Here is a 22,303-nt window from a genome sequence, read left to right on the forward strand (position 1 = left end):
AAATTCTAGTATTATTTTAAAATTGGTGTCAATCGACGCGAGCAGCCGGACAAACACTTGAAATAATTTTTTTCTAATCTTTTATTTTTTTATTCTTTTAGTCATTTATAAATATTTAATACTTTTTTTTAAAATTATTTTAAAGTAGTTGTGGATGTCATTACGTCATGAGAAACCAAATAGATATAAAATAGTAAACAAAGAAAATTATTTTTTATTTTTAGATCATTGGTATATGTTTAAAAAAACAAAAGTCTAAATTAGATGTCATGCGACGCGAGCGGCCGAGCAAACACTAAAGAAAGGAGAAAAAATATTTTTTATGATTAAATAAAAGAATGAAAATTGAAAAAAACTAAATCAAAAGATGAAAGAACTGAGAATGATGTACCTTAAAAAATTTCAATATTTCCCCACCACCTTTTCTCCTTTCTTTTTTCTTGTTTCCTTTTCTAATATTTTTGTGTTTGTTTTTCCAATAGAAATAAAAATGAGAGCGGTCTATGTGGGTGGTAATGAGAGAAAGAGAGAGTGTAGAGAATATTTTTTTCTCTCTTTTTTTTCTACCTCCTTTAATATGTTTTTTTTATGTTTTTTTTTTGTGAAAGAGAGATAAAGAAGGAGGTGTGTATGTGGGAGTGGTGATAGGAAAGAATTAGAAAAGTGTAGAGAATCTTTTTTTTTCATGATAGAGTGCGTATTTATACTTACACCTTGCAATATCAATGCAATCTCACTCATAATTGTAATGAACAATATAAGGAAGGAACTTGTCATGATAGTAGAACATTATGGAGATCAAATCATAACAAATAAGAGCACAAAATCAATCAAGATCAGTAATATTGATTCTAATCGTTAACAAATCAGAGCACAAAAATCAATCCTAATGAGTAATATTGATTCTAATTATATGAAGAGATATTGCTTTTAATTATTAGAATCATATCACTAATTTCTCTATCAAGAACAAAAGGGTATAAAATATTTGATTTGTTGGGCTCATGAAAATGAGTGTGATAATTAATAACAAATTGGCTCTTCTTTCTATTTTCCCTTCTTTTTTTTCATCTCTCTTTTTTCTTTTTTTTTCTAAATCTAGAGTTTGAAAATGTATGAAAAAAATTTGGTTTCACATTTTTTTTATTTTCCATTAACTAAAAACCTTTTTTTTAAATAAATTTATTCACCGAGATGAAATTGGGTGTTGACAACTGTTCCTCTTTACTTAGATTTTACTAGATAATATGAAAATTTGATTTTTCATATTATCGTAATAAAAGATAAGTAAAGATAAAAACACTAATTTCGTTTGGGTTTCAAAAGAAGACAAATTTGAAGACAAACTTGACCATTCCAGAGGAGATGGTCTATATCTGAAAGAAAAGAACTAGGAGATCATTTCCAAGTAGAGGGTCTCCATCCGACACAATAATTTTTTTTTGGTTTTTCTTTACTTTTTGAAAGAACAAAATTAGACCAATCCCGTGGAGAGGGTCTACTCAAAAGATTTGGTGACCATTATCATGTAAAGGGTCACGATCTAACAAATCACTTTGTTTTATTATTTTCTTTTCTAACTTTTTAAAAAAAAACAGTTGAGACCAATCCTAAGGAGAGGGTCTCCATCTGACACACCATTTTTTTGTTTTTTGTTTTTACTTTTTGAAAGAACCAAATTAGACCAATCTTGTGGAAAAGGTCTATTCAAAAGATTCGGTGACCATTACCATGTAGAGAGTCACAATCTGACAAATCACTTTGTTTTATTATTTTCTTTTCTAACTTTTTGAAAAAAAGTTGAGACCAATCCTAAGGAGAGGGTCTCCATCTGACACACCAATTTTTTTTGTTTTTTTTTTTTTACTTTTTGAATGAACCAAATTAGACCAATCCCGTGGAGAGGGTCTATTCAAAAGATTCGGTGACCATTACCATGTAGAGGGTCACAATCTGACAAATCACTTTGTTTTATTATTTTCTTTTCTAACTTTCTGAAAAAAACAATTAAGACTAATCCCAAGGAGAGGGTCTATATCAAGAGGAAAGAAATCAATGACCATTACTTCACAAAGGGCCTTGATGTAAAGAGATCGATGACCATTGCCTCGTAGAGGTCCTCAATGTGACATAAGAAATCAATGACCATTGCCTCGCAGATGGTCTTGATGTAAAGAGATCGATGACCATTGCCTCGTAGAGGGCCTCAATGTGACAAAAGAAATCAATGACCATTGCCTCGTAGAGGGTCTTGATGTAAAGAGATCGATGACCATTGCCTCGCAGAGGGTCCTGATGTAAAGAGATCGATGACCATTGCATCGTAGAGGGACTCGATGTGACAAAAGAAATCAATGACCATTGCCTCACAGAGGGTCTTAATGTAAAGAGACCGATGACCATTGTCTCGCAGAGGGCCTCAATGTGACGTAAGAAATCAATGACCATTGCCTCGCAGAGGATCTTGATGTAAAGAGATCGATGACCATTGCCTCGCAGAGGGATTAGATGTGACAAAAGAATCAATGACCATTGCCTCGCAAAAGGTCTTGATGTAAACATAAGGGAATCAATGACCATTGCCTCGCAGAGGGTCTTGATGTATAAAAGGAGAACCTGAATTTTTTCTTGAAGTATGGACAAACACCGCATGAATGCCTAACATTTGTGCGACTTACAAAAAAAATGTCATTGCTGACTTTTTTTTCAAATTTCTTTATTTTTTTTGGAAATGATTTTCAATGATTTTGTGGAGTATGATGGATGACATGATGTGAATGTGTGTACATTGCATGGTATGATGAAACAAATTGAGAAGACTCTTTTTGTATCTTTCATTTTTTTCCCTTTTTCATAAATCTAAGAAATGTGGGAGGAGTTATGCATATGCACACGATATGAATCATTGATGATGTATAACATGCTATGATTTTCTTTTTAAACCTAGAGATGATGATGCATGCATGGATGCGTGGATGCATGGGTGGAATTTGCTTTTTTTATTTTTTATTTTTCCTTTATTTTAATTTGAAAGCAAAGAAAACAAGGCTTAGAGGCTAAAAAAACTGGGCTTGGGGCCAAACAAAACTTAGTTTGGGGGATAGTGTGAAAAATGGGTTTGGGGACCAGTGTGAAAACTGGGCTTGGAGAATAGTGTGGAAACCGAGCTTGGGGGCCAATGTGGGAACTGGGCATAGGGTATACTGGTCATTCATATGAATGAAGAGGACCATAAATTTGAGAAACATTAGAAAAACAAATTTGGGATTTTTTTTATTTTCTTCCTTCTAAAATGAAATGATTCAATAACTATTCATATGAGTGAAAAGGAATTTGATTGAAAAGGTAGAAAATATTTTATTCAAAAAGATGGATGACACATGTATGCATGACTTAGTATGATGTATGAAATACCTTATGTATGAATTTCTTTTGCATTTTTTTTAAAACAAATTCGAATTGTTCCCCATTTCATTGTTATTTTGAATTCATGGAATCATTCTACTTTGATATTTTTTTTTTACTTTTCCAAATCATTTCTTTGATCTAATCAGCTACTAACGAATCATTTTTTAATTATTTCTTTTGAAACATTATTTGAATGACATGCATGAAATTGCTAAGGGCTTGAAAAGGTTTGGATGAGGTGATGAAAATTAACTAGGGAGTTACCCCAATTTGAATTGGTCTCGAGGCACAAAATGTGTTTGGACTTTTCCTAGTTATTGATGGTATGAAGAAAATGATGGGGACTTCAAAAAATTGCCCCTAGTATGAGAGCTTAGGATGGTCTTATGGTGCAAAAGTGTTACTTTTCTCAATTGAGGAGATTAAAAAAATGGGGTTTTCACAAATTGCCCCTAATATGATCAGAGTCTTCAATATAAATAAATGCCCAAATCAGAATGAATGATGGGAATATATGAATTACAAACAAAGTGATTGTCCCAGTTTGGGTTTGGGATTGATAAAGATTGACTATTTTAAGGTTGGTCAAGGTTTAGGCTTAGAGCGGAGGATATTGTATGAGCAAAAATGGAATTTCATGAAGAATAAATTGAAAGGGGACAACCCAAATTTAACCAGATTGCTTGATTGCTCGTGCTGATTTTGGAGCTTTGAAAACATGTCAATCAAACATAAATTGTCCCAGTGTTTAAAATAAATTCTCTGAACATAGTTTTTCAATCCTTTTTTTAATAATTTTTTTTTAGAACAAACCTGTTAGCAAATAATAATTTTCCTCTAAATTATAACCTTCGAAAGATAACAACCAATCTTTTATTTGTGTGGACTTTATTAGGCTTGTATCGTGGCCAAGGCTAGGGGTATGAATGTAAATGATAGTAGAAGCCCAAAAAGTGATGTGAAGGTTGTTTTAAACAAGGATCTTTGAATAATGTTTTATTTAGAATTTGTTTGACTTCTTCTTGTTCACCTTTTGCTTGCCTTTTTCTTTTGTTTTCTTGATATAACCATATCTTTTCTTTTCTTTTCTTTTTGATATTTTTGTATTGGTGAACTACCATTCGGATGAAACAAACATTATGTCAACCCTTAGTGTGAGGGTGACCTTTGTTTAGGGTAATTTGAAAGAAATTTTTTTGGAAGGCTCAAAATGGGTAATTACTTCTATTTTTTTGGATAAAGAAACATGGCCACACATCATTTCAAATCATGGTTGTTTTCTCTAAACAAAAACTTTAATTCAGAGGAAAAATATCTAGTCCATGTGACAGGATGTCTCTTGTTTTGTTCTTTTTTTTTCACTTTTTTGTCTTATTTTTGCCTAGACTACCCATCAGAGTTTTTAGCCTAGCTAATTATTCTTCATTTTTTTTTGTGTTCAGAGAGTTTCTTGTAATCATTTTTAAGGTATGTGTCCCCTTTATGATAATTCTCCATGAAAAAGAAAATAAGGTTTATGGTGTAAGAGAGATGGAAATGAAGATAGATTTAAGCAATTTCATGCATGCAAGATTAGATGGGTATTTCAAAAGAAATAATAACAAACAAAATTTTATTTCCTTATTAAATCCACTGATTTGACCAAAGAAGTTTTATTATTTACTTATTTTTTATAATAAATATTCCAAGAAATCATTGACAAGCAAAATGAGAAACAATTTGAATTTATTTTAGTGCAAACTTTTTTTTTGTTTTGTTTTTTTTTTAGTTATGCATATGCATGTTGAAACTATGAACATGGTACCATGGATGACCACAGATTGGGAATGCAAATGCATGTTTGTGCATTGCATAACACTTATTCATTGATATGCTTATTCATTGATATGCTAATGAAATGCATTCTTATACCTTAGGAGGCCTTTTTCTTTTTATAATGGTGTGATTGTGATGAATTTATTATTATATACAAGGAAAGGTGAGGGTAAAGAACGCAAATAGTCTCCCTTTAGTGCCTTTATTTAACATGGGTTTGATGCTTAAAGTTATAAGGGAAAGTATATGTGCTCACAAGGATAGTTCCCCAATACCTAAATATCAAGGTCCCTAGAGTTATGGCCCACTTCATGGCATTTCCCACGATGGTTGGTAAACAACAAGAAGTGAGAGTACCAATGAAGCAAACAAACTCTAGCTGTGGTTCTCACAATGACCACTTGGAAAGTACATCCACTGTGACACTACTACACAATCCCCTTTAATTCTAAGCAATGTATACCCAAACCCACACCTGACAATTATTCCAAATACAAAAATAAACAAGAATATACACATACAATTATTCTAAATATAATTTGTTTTATAATTTTGAAAACCTTTTTTTTAAATTCTAGTATTATTTTAAAATTGGTGTCACGCGACGCGAGCAGCCGGACAGACACTTGAAATAATTTTTTTTCTAATCTTTTATGTTTTTATTTTTTTAATCATTTATAAATTTTTAATACTTTTTTTAAAATTATTTTAAAGTAGTTGTGGATGACATTACAACGTGAGCAACCAAATAGATATAAAATAGTAAACAAAGAAAACTATTTTTATTTTTAGATTACTGCTATATATTTTAAAAAAAAAACAAAAGTCTAAATTAGATGTCATGCGACGCGAGCGGCCGAGCAAACACTAAAGAAAGGAGAAAAAATATTTTTTATGATTAAACAAAAGAATGAAAATTGAAAAAAACTAAATCAAAAGATGAAAGAACTGAGAGTGATGTACCTTAAAAAATTTCAATATCTCCCCACCACCTTTTCTCCTTTCTTTTTCCTTGCTTACTTTTCTAATATTTTTGTGTTTGTTTTTTCAATAGAAATAAAAATGAGAGTTGTCTATGTGGGTGGTAATCAGAGAAAGAGAGAGTGTAGAGAATATTTTCTTTTCTCTTTTTTTCTACCTCCCTCAATATGTTTTTTTTATGGTTTTTTTTTTGAAAGAGAGATAAAGAATGAGGTGTGTATGTGGGAGTGGTGATGGGAAATAATTAGAAAAGTGTAGAGAATCTTTTTTTTTTCATGATAGAGTGCGTATTTATACTTACACCTTGCAATATCAATCCAATCTGAGCCTTAATTGTAATGAAAAATATAAGGAAGGAACTTGTCATGATAGTAGAACATTATGGAGATCAAATCATAGCAAATAAGAGCACAAAATCAATCAAGATCAGTAATATTGATTCTAATCGTTAACAAATCAGAGCACAAAAATCAATCCTAATGAGTAATATTGATTCTAATTATATGAAGAAATATTGCTTTTAATTATTAGAATCATATCATTAATTTCTCTATCAGGAACAAAAGGGTATAAAATATTTGAGTTGTTGGGCTCATGAAAATGAGTGTGATAATCAATAACAAATTGGCTCTTCTTTCTATTTTCCCTTCTTTTTTTTTCATCTATCTTTTTTCTTTTTTTTTCTAAATCTAAAGTTTGAAAATGTATGAAGAAAATTTGGTTTGACATTTTTTTTATTTTCCATTAACTAAAAACCTTTTTTTTTGAAAATAAATTTATTCATCCGGACGAAATTGGGTGTTGACAATTGTACTGTGTTTACCACTCTAATGTTCAAATGTAAGTAGGTTAACAATAAGAGTGGTGTCAACATGGATGAATCATGTATGACTATAGTTGATTTTCGGAAGGTGGGTAATCGAGACGAGCCATTTATCAATGCAAAACAAGTATATCAAGTTTTTTTCATGTAAAAGATGCTATGTTTGAACATTGCTATGTCACTTTTAATGGCAAAAAACAAATGGATGTTAATGATAAGAATATTTGTAATCTTCATATTGATGACACTCATCCATTTAAAACAATGATAAATTTTGATGAAGACCTCTTAGTTGACGATGTACATGCAATTCGGGAATATCACAATGAAGGAATATACATATGACCAATGATTGAGGTCGTACCCAAATAAATAAACACTTTAAATATCGTACTCAAGAGCTAACTCAAGGTCGTCTCCCAATGGCTAATATTCTCAATCAAAGGTTACAGTCCAAACACAAGACAAGAAAATAGGGGTTTGGCAAATTAACAAAACACTTTAGATTTAAAAACTCAGTATATAAAAATGCATTGACTTCCTGAATCAAATACAATCCACTTATCACATGTCACAAAAATAATTCATTTTGTTCCAATCTTAATCCACTCGAACATAAGCCACTAAGCGAAGATTACAACTAATTTCATCATGCAATTAAGTAGTGCATACATTCGAGAATTTGTGATAGTTAGACTACATTCATTAAGCATGAACACAACCCAAACCAGAACACATACACCCAATATGATTATTAAGCATAAACATAAGAAGCCTATCATCAAAACGCAAATTTAATGATGAAGATAACACAAAAAAAAATAGCAATTACTGAAATGAAAACCTCAAAGCTTCATTGCATTATCTTCAAGAAGTGAATACACATAAATTAACAAGCCATATAAATGAACTAACAAAGCAACGCCTAATGGAAATGCTCCATTGAAAGTGAGAAACTAAGTAAAAAACGAGAATAATAAAACCAAAATATCAAACTTTAAGCTAGGTGTTGTCCAAAATGAAGAAAAACGTGAACAAGTGGTGGTTCCTTCAATGGCTCTCCAAGGGAGACTTCGAAAACGTGAAAAATAGAAGATAATGTGAAGGAGAAGGGTTATGGTCCTAAAACCCTCAGAAAACTTGTAGTCACCTCACACAAACATTTCCTTAATTACAAAATTATCACTATGGGCTGCAAAATTACAAAATTGTCATTCTGGCTTAAATACTGACATGGAAATAGAGCTGAAATGGCACAAATGATGTGGCATACATGTGGCACTCCTATCTTCAACCTAATATTTTTGTCCAAGCCCAAAAACACTTTACAACAAATCCTAAAAATAATTACAAAAAATCTTAAAAATAAATTTTGAACCATTCTTTATAGTTAATTGATTTATCTTGTTACTTATATTAAATAAATGTTTTGTGTTCATGTGTATATTTGGTGTTAGTAAGAATATGGAGTTGAGTGATGTATATGAGTTCATAGACCCAATTCATTGATGAAGGAAATAAGTTTGACGACACCCAAGCATATGTCACCAAATGTTTTGAACGGGGGAAGCAAATATAATTAATCTCTTATATTTCTTCGTCGGTGTAGTTTGTTGTATTATAATTATATTCCATCATTATAAGGTATAACAATGATTACATTTTCAGTTCAGATGTTATTAACAGTTGGTTGTAGTTTCCCTCAAAGAGAGCATTGTTGTATGGTTTTCCTCCTTGCACAAGTCTCCCCCAAGCATCTAAAACAAGTAATAGATTGATAAGAACCTCAATATTATGAAATTTCTTTGTTATATAAGTGTATCCTAAAACATTCCCTTTTTCATAGTTCATTTGCTCGACATAGCATGTTGTTAGGGAGATCAACCACTAAGAAAAAAAAAACTTGCATGGTTCGTTATTTTGGTCCATATATATAGTTGTTTGATTCATTTTTTTCCTCAATTATTTATAATTGGGTTGATATATTGTAGTGTTCTAAACAAACTGACTCATATGAGTGTAGTTACCATGTTATGCAATGGATACCAATCGTTATTTTTGTGTTTGTATTACAATTGATTGGGAAATGTTAACAATTTAATTGAATCAAACACTTTGCATTATTTTTATATTCCATTATTTTATGATTGTTTTATGCTTCAGTTTCTTCCATAACTGAAACCTAATATGGAAGTTTTAGCTTATGTTCGAAACTGAAGCTAAAAGTCCCCCATTTTTTACTTTGCCTTCATATGCTTCAGTTGTGGAATCAAAATACAATGTCTAAAATAATCGGTGCCCAAACCCTTTCCTACAATAGTGAGTAAAAGAAAGATAGAGGGCGTGAAACATAAAGCTAGCTATGAACATGAACATAAAATAGAATGAAGGAAAAGATGAAAAAAAAAGGAATCACAAAACTTGGGGTACAAAGCACCCAAGATAAGTGGTGATGTTGCCACTTGAGACTAAAAACTCAAGATGAGACTAAGAGAAAAAGACACTCAAAAGAGAGCTCAAGTCATAAAGGTGGTCAAATATGTGTATTCAATACTTAAATATTAAACCATTTTACAAATGGGAGGGACCTCTTAGATATTACATAAAGATGGATTTTAGAAGGCAGGTTATCATGAGAGTGAGTGCCCATGTATGAAAGGCATGACCTAAGGTGCAAGCTTGCTCTCTAACACTCTCCAATGCACCTTGACCTTTCTAGAAGGTTAACCTTATCTCCTCTAGCTCCCTTTGGTCATCCCATGCTCTTGTCCCAAGCCCACTCCTCTTCTTCTCTCCAAAAGGGTGCACACCTTCATACAAGGTGCAATAAGCAAAGCCTACAAAATCCACACACAAATAAAGTAAACACAAATAAAGTCATCATAAACTAATGCTCAATAAATTCAAAGGTGAAGTCAAGGTCTCCATTCTTGTCATGCTCCTAGTAATCCTTCTAGGATTGTCATTTATGCTCTCAAAAGGAGTCATGGACTTATCATTCATTACTGCACCTCTGATGCGGCGCTAGAGTAGTAACTAATTCTAGCAAATATACTGGTGTGTAGTAGTATCAAACAAGTGTCGTATCCATATAGATTTGTCAAGATTGTCTAGTTTTTACTTCTAGATTGAATGGAAAAGTGTTTGTAAAAGTTATGTTGATCATAAAAATAAGTTTTAACTAAGTTTTGGAAAATATAGTGATAAATATGTGTTGAAGTTGGATTATCTCCTATTTTTCTACTGTACTGTCACTTATCTTTTATACTTAGTATGTCATTTATTCAATGTCTTGGAAGTATTTTAAAGTAGACCCAGGCCCATTCTTGCAACTTATAACCTAAAAAATTTAGTCCTAGTGCAATTCCTCTACTGTTGGTTGAATGAATCCTTGCCTTAAGTGCATGACTTTATAACCAGTCCACCATTTAGATCATATACAAGCTTCTAGCAAGAATGAACTTATTTGATTGGACCCGTTTGAGACTATTTTTCCAACTCAATCCAAACTAGTGAAATAAGATGAGTTGTCAATTTATCTAAACAACTAACACAAGTCAAACAACAAACATGGAATAAAGTCATACATAATAATTAAAGATGTAGTAGTACATAGAATTATAATCAATTACATCCAACCTCAACATAAGAGCGTTCAAATACTATTACATCCAATCATGATTTGGAATTCAAAATGCATTGTAATTTGGCCTATAAATTAATGAAGTATTAAAGAAGCTAAAATAGAATTAAGTTATTTAAGAAATAAGAGAGAGAGAGAGAGAGAGAGAGAGAGAGAAAGAGAGAGCTTGAAGCAAAAGATCGGAAGAAATCTTACTTCTCTAAAAATATTGCTAGTGAGCCCTTTCAACAATTAAGATAAGGGGAGAGTGAGGTTAAACTCTTTTTATGTTAGTCTTGATAAACTCATGTGTATTATATTAATTTTTTATTTATTTTAAATTATATATTATTGAACAAAAAAACAATATTAGGACTAAAATGACAAAACTAAATGAAAATAAGGATCAAATGTGTATTTTAACCCTATTTCTCTTAATTTATCTCTATTTACGCATTGATCCTACTTATTTATTTTATTTAATTTATATTCAGTATGCACTTGTCCTATTTATTTATTTTATTTCCAAATACACACTAGTTTTGTTTAGTTACTTAGTAATTTATCTTCATTTATGTACTCATCTATTTATTCATTTCATTTAATTTACCTTCAGGTTTGCACGGTTTCCTTATATTAATTTATAATTTTTTGTATCATATTTGTTTATAACATTCTAATTTGTATATAGTTATTTATTTAAATTTCTTTTATTCTTATTTTATTTTATCATTATTTTATAATTCATAAAATATAAAAAAAAGTAAAAGTAAATATTTTTTATTGAGTGAACTTGGATAAAAGAAAGTTACATATATCTTTTATTATTTTATATTTTTTTATGTATTGTGTATATATAATTTGTCAAGAATGACTTAACTTGATAATCATCGCATTTTATGATCTTTGAATATGTCCAAGAGTATGTCAGTTAAGAAAGAGTCTTAAGTCTGATTTCAATGAGTTAAGATCAAACCAATGTCAAAGTGTTTGTATTAGAGAAGTCACAATTTGGTACACTACAAATGAAAGGCAGGGACCATGGTCGAGTGTAAGGAAGTTTTACCAAGTATGTGAATATTTGGATAGTTGATATTAGCGCCCTAGAATAGGATAGTCATAGGTCAAACTTGGAACTATCCGATATCTGCTCGGCATTGTCAAGGTTAAGTAGTGGGTATATATCTCTTTTATAGACCGATAAATGGTTAATACTCTTAAGAACGAAATAATTATGATTGTACCAATGTTTTTATGAGAAATACTCAACTACCTAATTACTTCCTAAAGTAACTTTTAATGTTCATAGTGGATCATCAAAAGTGAAATATGAATTCATATGTCTAATAAAATGAAATTGAGTCGTGTGGTTGTAGGTCCAATTCTAGGCCCCCAATGTTTGTATTATTTTTTGAGTTTATAAAGATTGATATTTAAGGCTTATAAAGACCTCACTCCTTTCATATTTTTCTTTCATGTGTACATGTTGTACGAGTAGAAGAGGAACATGCTCAATGAGAGCTATTCAGGAAATTATCGAGGCATCTATTTGAAGATTGACTTGTGGACAATTTACATCAATATCTTTAGGAGATATTCAAAATATAGATAATATTTTATTTTGATATAAAACCCATAATATCATACAAGATACATATTTTTGTAATATTTTATGAACAATTACATAGATGAAAACTATTGTGTTTTTGCAAAGAGATCCCTTCCATCAGTTATAAAAGGGGCTCTTATAGACTTGTAAAACAAGTTGAAAAATATTTGGAGTTTATACACTATATTTAACCATTTGTGATAGTGCTATTTTGAGAGTGTTTATTTTCTTTGTCTTATCATGAGCTTAGAGCTTAAGTGGTAGCATACACCACTAATCTTGAGTATGGTGAGCCTTGTGCCATCTCAAGTGGCGTGCTAACATCACTATCCCCTCCACCATTCTAGTCTCCCAACTTTTAATTTATCTTTCTTCTCTTTTGGTTTGTTAATGCTTGTTTCTATTTAGCTATTATGCTTCCATTTCCATTCTTGTTTTGGTTTCCTTTAATTGAATCCTCTTACTCTCTTTAGCTCCTTGAAGTGATCCTTTACATTTAGATAACCCTTGGGTTATCTTAATGTCCATTGAGAATCTTCCTTGAGTTTTCTTCACCGTTAAACAACATACTTGCTAAAAGTGAAAATGAGTCTTTGCTATATGCCGTTGGTGGCAGCAAACGAGCGAGAACCTACTTAGGTTCTCATCATTGGAACCACTACTTCTACCATGTCAATTGTGGCAAGCTCAAACTGGCTTTATGAAGGGGATTATCTCCCATTGATAAGGCCACTCAATTTAGGGCTCAATGGTGTGTATTGGATTGGGGAGGAAAATAAGGAAATTTAAAGGAAAACGATGGGTGAAGAAGAAAAGAAGAATGGAGGAATAGGGAGAAGAAAGGCTCTATTTCTGTTGTGGTTTTTGGAGGAGAAGAATGTTTTTTTGTTGTGTTAGTGGCCTATATGTGGTTTTGCAGAAGAAGTAAAAAGAGAATGAGAAAAATGGAGGCCTCTTATGTATGCTCTCCCTTCCTGTTAGAGGAGAAGAAGAAAATAAATATTGAGGGTGAGGTGAAGAAGAAACAAGGGCATGTAAATCAAAGTTTTGCTCCGAACTCTTGCATGGTAAATCAAAGTTAGAAAAAGAATTACATCGTCACGTTATACACACCTACCACTTATGTAGTCTTTTTCACTCTATCATTAATCATTTAGTTAGATATTTTTGCAAAAGCAAGAACTTAACTGAATCAAATAAAAATTAAAAAACCTAATTGAATAATTGAAACTAATATTAGGACCAAATAAGTAAACTTAGGAAAAAAAAGGTGACAATAACAAAGTCCATTTGAATATAAAATGGCAAGTAACCCAGTTTGATGATGGCCCATGCCCCAATTGCAAATTCGGGTTAGGGTTTCAGTTTGAAGCAACTAAAACGGGATTATCTTTCTCTTTCACACTCACTGTGCCTGTCTCGTGTGCTGCCTTTTGTTTGCCTTTCTCGCACTGGTAAGAAGTCTCCTTCGATCCATGATTTTTTCCTCTGGAATTTGTGTTCCCAAAACCTACCTTAATTGCTACACCTTTCTCTCTGAATTTCCAAATTCTCTTGGTGGAATTACAGTTTTAGGGGTTTAATGCCTTTTTAGTTCACTTCGCAGTTTGAAGCATTCTGTAAATGGATTTCAGTCGAAGATCTGATTTTTCTTTTTATTTTTTGAAATTCGTATTGCTGATATTGCAATTCATGTTTTGCATATTTTGTAGAAGAATTGACGCACATAACAAGCATGGCAGTCACATTCTATGATCTTAGCTCTGCCTCTGGGTTGAAGAAGCTTGATGAGTACCTTCTCTCACGCAGTTACATCACCGGGTATGTCACTGCCTTCGTCCATCTTCGTTTGTATTTTTTCTTTATTTTTTTTTCTGATCTTTCTTTCTTGTGTATTGTCCCACTTCACGTGTTCTATAGGTACCAAGCTTCAAAGGATGATCTTACTGTCTATGCAGCTTTGCCAACTGCTCCATCAGCTGAGTATGTCAATGTGTCTAGGTGGTTCAAGCACATTGATGCTTTGTTGAGAATCTCGTAAGTTTGCTTCCCTTGACTTGCTCGCCAATTATATGTGTAATACTTGGCACGCAAGATGATACATTTTTGTGCCAATTTTGTGTTTACAGTGGTGTTTCTGGTGAGGGATCTGGCGTCACTGTTAAGGGATCTTTTGTTGCTGAGCCTGTTGCAACTCCCCCAGCTGCTGATACAAAGGCAAGTATCTTTCTAATGATAGATATTTCAATTGCGGTGTTGGTTTCATTTCCTTTTTGCATTGTGTGGTTTAACTACAATGTTTTATTGACGTTTCACTGAATGTACGTTGTTTTTCAGGCTGCTGCTGCTGAGGATGACGATGATGATGATGTGGATTTGTTTGGTGAAGAGACAGAGGAAGAGAAGAAGGCAGCGGAGGAACGAGCAGCTGCAGTGAAGGCATCTGGAAAAAAGAAAGAATGTAAGCTTCACTATTATCATTTACCTGTTATCTTTGAACTTTATGGTGCTCCCAACCCTGTTTATAGCACTTTGTGCGGCGGGCATTGATTTCGGCTGACTCCATTTTTCAGCTGGGAAGTCATCTGTTCTGTTGGATGTGAAACCATGGGATGATGAAACCGACATGAAGAAGCTCGAGGAAGCAGTGAGATCTGTTAGCATGGAAGGGTTGCTTTGGGGTGCATGTATGTCATTTTTATTTATATATTTTGGGTTTGGTTTTTGATATTTTGTACATATTTTGAACTTTCTTAACTGTTTTCATTCTGATGTACTTCCTAAAATAGTTGAATTATATCATTCAATTTCCTGTATTTGTAAATGTTGTGTTCTCCAGTCTTTGATTTAGAGAGAGTTCATACTTTTTCTTTCCATTATGTTTGCATTTCTACTGTTATTTTCTGCTTATCATGTCTGCTCCTCTTTTGCGATTCTGATATCAGTTGTTTGTGTCTTAGCCAAACTTGTTCCTGTTGGGTACGGCATCAAGAAACTGCAAGTTATGCTTACTATCGTGGATGACCTAGTTTCTGTCGACACTCTTATTGAGGAACATCTCACAGTTGAGCCCATCAATGAATATGTCCAGAGTTGTGACATTGTGGCCTTCAATAAAATTTGTAAGTATTTTTTAAGTGGTTTTTTTTTTCTCCTTGGTAATTCCCTAATGGTTTTGTATTCTGTTATGCACATTGTTTATGGTTTTGCTGCTTGTTCTAATGCAATTTGGCAACCTTTGTTACAGAAAATCTACAATCGTGGGACTTGAAAATTATGGCAACGAGTGGGATTGCGCTATTTAGAAATTATGTTCTAGAGAAAGCTCTCATGTGAGAATTTTTGTTTTTAGAAGCCTGCTTATTACTTTTTTTATACATTAGTCTATTTGTGTGATGCCGTCGGATTATTTGGAGAGTAATAAATTTAGGCTTTTAGCCTATGATGTGTGTTGTGTTATTTATTTTCAAATTTTGGTTGTAGATGGTCGTGTTTGTTTTGTTGATTTGAGCAAGTATATTCTTGAGAAAATACACTAGAAACTGCAAAACGGTTTATATCTGTTTAAATCGTCGGAATATATATATATATATATATATATATATATATATATATATATATATATATATATATATATATATATATCATTTTTAAACTTCAAAGAAGCTACTTGATAGTTTAATCCCGCATGTAAAATACTGATAGTGGCACATATAAAAAAGGTATGTAATTGATGAAAACTAATCCTAGAAATGAAATTGTTTCCTTCTCCGGTTAATTTACCTAATTAAACTTTGCCATCTGCACAGAAACAGTGGTCGATTTATTTAAACTACGCAATTGGGGGAAGAAAGTAATTTAGGAAAAGGAAGCTTGAAATACGGCAAGCCATTGTTAGATCGAATCTCCATTCCTATTGTTTTGCCCTTTGTGTAATACTAGTTTTTCTATTTTTTAAAATATAATTTTTATTATAAGTATAATTTTTTAAATATTTAGTTAAATTTTAATTAATTTATTCTATTTTATAAATTAAATCATTAAATAATCATTAAAGGCAATAAACTCTCTCAAATAAGATACGAATTCTTATTCTTTTTTGTATTGATCTCTTATTGTAGTGTGAAATTTGATTTCATATTCTCATTTGATAAATCTTAAATGATTTTTATCAAGAACATCGTAAGAACTTAATATTCGGTAATACTTTTATGAAATCAGCAATCAATGATTTGTCTATCATGCATTCTTGAGAATTAGACTTAAAAGATATTTAACCATGAATGTTAAAATATTGGAAGAGTAACATAAATCAATGAATTGTCTATTATAGATTCTTCAGAATTAGACTTAAAAAGATATTTAACATTGAAGTTAAAACATTGGAAAAGTAACATATATTTTAAGAAAAATAAAATAGATTATAACTAAAATTCTTCTTTTTACCATTGATCTCATTTTTGGTATCATATATTTAAGGGTTAACTATGTTTTACATCTTCAAATTATTGAGCGTTTTTGGTTTTAGTCTCTCCTTCAAACTTTAATTTATTTTAGTCTCCCATCTTCTGAAAATCGTGGAATTGGTCCCCATTTTAGCATGCCGTTAGTTTTTTTCTGAACTGGTAGACGGAGTTCCACGTCACACGTTATCTTTAAGAGAGATTTCAACTATAGTGCAAATGTGGAAGACGAAAATGAAACTGGAGTGTGAAGCTTTGGTTTTGTTAATTAGAAAGCGTAGAAAAGAATTCGAATAAACCCTTCCCCACCTTGCCTTGCATGATAGTGGTAGTGCGACTGTTATTTTCGAAGAGGAGCTTTAAAGTGGGATTGCGAATTGGAATAGGGTTCTGATTGAAAGAAAAATTGGGGGTTTTGGTTTCCAGCTCGAAGACAAATTGGTGGGTTCGTGTCACGAAGTTCTTCGACGAAGGTAAGTGGTTATTTTTTGGTTTCATTTTTGCTTTCCTATGTGTAGTTCCATTAGGTTTGCATCGAAGTGATTTTTCTGTTGCTTTGCAATGTAGGGTTCGAGATGGGTTTTGATCTCGTTTTGTATATCATATGGGAAGGTTTGAAAAGAAGAGGGGAGTGAAGTATGTTGGTGGAGAAATACATGTTGTTAAATGCATTGATCCTGATCGTTGGTCGTATGCCGAAGCATTGGGGATAATCAAAGAATTCAAGTATGGTGGTGAACTTAGACTTTGGTGGAAGGGTTCATCCGAAAGCGTATACAACAATCTAAGGCTACTGAGTAATGATAGGGAAGCATTGAACCTAGCTAAGTATGCAAATGATAATGAAGAAGAAGTTGAAGTGTACGTGGAGCATCTTCCTAGTATGCCAGAAATAATTAAGTGTATTGAAGGAGTGGGCAAAGAGGCGAGACAAGAACAAGTTCTACAGTAAGAGGTTGTCGAGGAAGTAGTTGTTGACCAAGTGGTTGCTGATGAAGTGGTAATGGGGGAAGAAGAGGTTAGGGAACAAGAGGTTATGGAAGATGTTAGAGAAGAAGAGGTTAGGGGAGAAGAGGTGAGAGGAGAAAAGGTGAGGGAATAAAATGTTAGGGGAGAAGAAGTGAGGGGAGAAGAGGTGAGGGAAGAAGAGGTTAGGGGAGAAGAGGTGAGGGGAGAAGAAGTGAGGGAAGAAGATGTGAGGGAAGAAGATGTGAGGGAAGAAGATGTTCTAGATAGACTTGATGAGAGTGAAGAAGAAAGGGTTGCTGATGATGATGATGGGTTTGGCACGGATAATGTGCAACGTAGAAATTTTCAGCAGGTATTAGAGAGGTGGAATAAATTGAAAGCAAAGTCCAGTTCAGTTAGGAAAAAGAGAAATGTTGGTGAAGGGTCATTTGTGACTAATGATTGCGTTGGACAACATGAAATCAATGAAGAATATGATAGTGAGCAAGTGTGCTCTGATGTTGATACTGATGAAGGTGTTAGTGATAAAGTGCCAAAATTTGTGAAGTATAATGCTGAAGATATGAACAAGAGCTTCAAATTCAGATTAGGGATGGAATTCTGTTCCTTGAAGGATTTCAAGCATGCCCTTATGGAGCATAGTGTATTGAATGGGAAGGAGATTAAATTTGTGCAGAATGATGATAAAAGAGTAAGGGCTGTTTGTAAAAAGAAGTGTGGCTATCTCATAATGGTGAGCAAGGTTGGTGGTAGCCAAACCTTTAGAGTGAAGACACTTGTTGGTAGTCATAGATGTGTGAGGGTTATGTTCAACAAGAATGCAAATAAAGATTGGATTGCATAAGTTTTATTGGACAAATTTTTAGATGTGGGGAGCATGACTGTAAACCAAATAATTCATGAAGTTAGAAAGAATTACAGTGTTGGGGTAACACCTTGGAGAGCTACCAGAGCTAAGGAGATTGCAATGGACTGCATGGTGGGAGATGGTCAACGACAATATGCTCTGCTTTATGATTATGTGGCTGAGTTATTAAGAGTAAAGGCTGGAACCTTTAAGATCAAAATTAACCAACCCACTCCCACTTTGCAACCAAGATTTGGGTCTTTTTACATGTGTTTAGATGGCTGCAAGCAGGGGTTCTTGGCTGGATGTAGACCTTTCATTGGTGTAGATGGTTGTCTCATTTAAAGACAAGCTATGGTGGTCAATTACTGGTTGCAGTTGGTAGAGACCCAAATGATCAGTACTTTTCATTAGCCTTTGCAGTGGTGGAAAATGAATGCAAAGAAACCTTGAGATGGTTTCAATCATTATTACTAGAAGATATTGGGGACATCCAATCTAATCGTTGGGTTTTCATTTCGGATCAACAGAAGGTAAACCTAATCATAAGCAGTTTTAATTTTGTTGTTTCATACATCGTAATTGAAATGATAACAATATTATTGTACTGTTTGCAGGGACTAATGACAATTTTCGATGAGATATTGGAAGGAGTGAAGCATAGGTTCTGTTTGAGACACCTTTACAACAATTATGAACTGAAATTTGGTGGAGGAGTTGTAGAAAATTAATCTTGATGCTTATAACTGGTTACTTCAAATACCTAGGAAATCTTGGTGTAAACATGAATTTTGTATGTATCCTAGGTGTGATGTGTTGATGAATAATTTATTTGAGTCCTTCAATAGTTCAATTCTGATTGCTAGAGATAAACCTATCATAACTATGATAGAGTGGATTAGATCATACATCATGGGTAGGTTTGCATCCCTAAGACAAATGTAGTTTATATACTGCAAACGTGATGCCTAAACCTCAAAAAAGACTAGATAAGGAAATTGAAAAAAGTGCAAATTGGGTTCCAGTCTGGGCAAGGGGGCAAAGATTGAAGTGACTCATAGGTTCACCATGGAAAAATTTGTTGTCGACCTAACTGAACATAGTTGTAGTAGTTATTTATGGGATTTGGTGGGCATTCTATGTAGGCATGCAATGGCTGCAATTCACGACAAGATAGAAATTCCTAAAGATTATGTTCATCCCTATTACAAGAAAAATGCATATCTGGCTTGTTATGGACCTAAAATAACCCCCATAAATGGACAAAAAATGTGGCCTAAAAGTGATTTCCCAGAGCTGCTATGACCTATCTACAAAAGACCACTAGGACGACCCAAGAAATTACGTAGGAGGGAAGCAGATGAACATGTTAGTCATTCAAAGATAACTAAGAAAAATATTGCCATGAAATGTACAAGATGTAATCAGTTTGGGCATAATATCAGGACCTGCAGAAAGAGAAACACAACCATAACAACCAGAAAGGTAACATTTAATTCAATTTTCTGTCTTTATTTTGGTATACAATATTCAAAATAATTTGAATACTCATTTTATAGAGTAACACACAGAGGAACACCCCTGCACCAGCAGCAACTGAAGTTGGATGTAACAATTATGCAGAATCAAGAAGGCATAGGCCTCGTAGGAGGGAGAGATCCTCATCCTTGGCTGGCACCAGCAACCAACGACCAATAACAAGAAGAAGAAACACAACTCCACAAGTTATAGGGTCCCAAGCAAGTAGCATTGCACCCACTGGACAACCCACGTGATTTGATTCATTGTAACTTTGTAGTTGGTTTGTTGGATTAAGTGAAAACGTTATTTTTTTTTATGTACATGTATGCATTATTGGCCCCTACTAATGGAACACTATAGCGGTGGGTAGGCATGTGGTGGACCACCTTTTGTTCTAGGCACCACTTTTGATGCATGGACCTCATTTTGATCATGGACCACTACTAAAACATTGCAGCCATGATGCTTTTTGTAATGACTTAGCAGTTATTTAATTCATATGGTTTCAAGGTCCACTTTATATAATTACTTCATCTTAATTATTTATTTGGTTCAAACTGTCAAAATTTTCAAATTAGTAAAGAATTAACTCATTTATGTCTTAGTCAGATTTATAGCAATCTTCACATAAGCCAGATTTATGGCAATCTTCACATAAGCCAGATTTAAAACAAACCAATATGTCAATAAAGCTACCAAAAGGAAAAAAATATGGCCTGCGTGCAGTTAAAAACATGGCCAACAGATTGATAATAGCACAAGGGTAATGGAACACCAATTCAACCAAGTGAAATGGAACACCAATTCATTCATTAATAGCAAATTCCCACGAATACATTACCTATCTAAAACAACCCCTAAAACATAAAAACCTTTACTGCCACAACTCACAACTACATACCTAACCTAATTACAATTCACCTTCAACAAGAACATAACCACAAATACAACTGTAAACGCCCACGACATAAGAAATAAAAATTGCAGGAATTTCCCTAATCTTCTCTCTTTTTGCAATTTCCTCTTCAACTTCTCATTTTTCTTTGTCAATTCCAAGATAACTTTCTCCCCTATCCAAGCAAACTTCATCTTCTTCTACTATTTTTCTGCTGTTAGCTTCAATTTCAGATTCTTTACCTTCGAATTTAGATTCCTCTTCATTAACCCACTCAAAATAGTTACAGTGTGAATTGGACTGCAAAAGAAAAAAATTAAACCATTACCGTACATCAAACTCAAGCAAAAGTGATGGAATTTTTTATACTTACAACCCAATTTCTACATCTCCAAAACAATCTGCCCTTGTTCTTCATAGTAGTTGCCTCTAGGAGCAACAATCTTTCCCCACACCCACATAATTTTGATGCTATTTCCGAAGACGAGACACAACTCTGCGATATTTTCGAACCAATCTTCCTTTGCGTAAAATTGAAACCTTTGCTACCACTCTTCATCACTGACTCCAGACGAATGTTGTTGCCTCAGTTTCCCCAACACAAAGCAATCTTCCTCTTCAGTCACACTCTTTAGCACCTTAGCACTGTTCCAATCCCGTTCCAATCCACGAATCGTAATGTTAGGGTTCAAATCCTCTCTTTGATGCTTCTGAGTAAAATAAAGTAATTAACTTTAATTTTGCCAGGTTTCATTGTAGCTTAATTGACCCTTAAAATAACAGGTGACATGGAACTTTGTTTGCCAGCTCAAAAAAAAAAAAAAAACTAATGGCGTCCTAAAATGGGGACCAATTCCACAAGTTTCTGAAGATGGGGGACCAAAATAGATTAAAGTTTGAAGGAGGAACCAAAACCAAAAATGCTTAATAGTTTGAGGACATAAAACATAGTTAACCCTATATTTAACAATGTGCAAACTTTGGACTTGATCATCTTACGACTATAAACTTCCAATACTTAGATGAAAATGTTTTGTAGATTTTAATATTTTGTTTCGATGATCTTCACTATTTCACACAAAATTTCAAGCAAATTGGGTGGTTGTTGTAATATAGTAAGTAGCTCCTCTCTCTTTTGGCAACACTATGAGAATTGTATTTGGTTTAATGTTTTTTATTTTTCAGCTCTTTCTTCATACCACACTTCAATTTTACAATACTGACATTCCAAGGGAGGTTATCCATGATTGACAATTTCTAATCATAATAACAAAATTATTACAATAGTGCCACAAAATGCATACAAATAATGTAAAGTCGTGTAATTAACAATGTTTTTAACTTGCAATT

General features: G+C 33.0%; 1 protein-coding gene across 3 annotated transcripts; it reads left to right on the forward strand.

The window, feature by feature from the left end:
• Positions 1-13,577: 13,577 nt before the first annotated feature.
• On the forward strand, positions 13,578-15,815 carry LOC114196327 (elongation factor 1-delta-like). 3 transcript variants are annotated; one of them, XM_028086936.1, is made up of 8 exons: positions 13,578-13,712; positions 13,971-14,079; positions 14,179-14,295; positions 14,388-14,475; positions 14,596-14,719; positions 14,832-14,945; positions 15,219-15,380; positions 15,506-15,815. In XM_028086936.1, coding segments are annotated over exons 2-8 (693 nt in total). In that variant the 5' UTR covers positions 13,578-13,712; positions 13,971-13,993; the 3' UTR covers positions 15,508-15,815. The 3 variants fall into 3 exon arrangements, with proteins under 3 accessions (XP_027942737.1, XP_027942739.1, XP_027942738.1); XM_028086938.1 differs by having other exon boundaries at positions 13,609-13,712; positions 13,974-14,079; XM_028086937.1 differs by lacking the exon at positions 13,578-13,712 and adding an exon at positions 13,720-13,877.
• The last annotated feature ends 6,488 nt before the right edge of the window (positions 15,816-22,303 follow it).

This window comes from Vigna unguiculata, chromosome 9 (genome assembly GCF_004118075.2).
Source record: "Vigna unguiculata cultivar IT97K-499-35 chromosome 9, ASM411807v1, whole genome shotgun sequence".
In the NCBI taxonomy this organism is placed as follows: Eukaryota; Viridiplantae; Streptophyta; class Magnoliopsida; order Fabales; family Fabaceae; genus Vigna; species Vigna unguiculata.

What these genes read in the sequence shown, in the direction of transcription:
- LOC114196327 (XM_028086936.1), top strand. Translation starts at nt 13,994, where the DNA reads ATGGCAGTCACATTCTATGATCTTAGCTCTGCCTCTGGGTTGAAGAAG. An exon ending in ATCTGGAAAAAAGAAAGAAT is followed by an intron (nt 14,720 to 14,831) that starts GTAAGCTTCACT and finishes TCCATTTTTCAG; the next exon opens with CTGGGAAGTCATCTGTTCTG. An exon ending in AGGGTTGCTTTGGGGTGCAT is followed by an intron (nt 14,946 to 15,218) that starts GTATGTCATTTT and finishes TTTGTGTCTTAG; the next exon opens with CCAAACTTGTTCCTGTTGGG.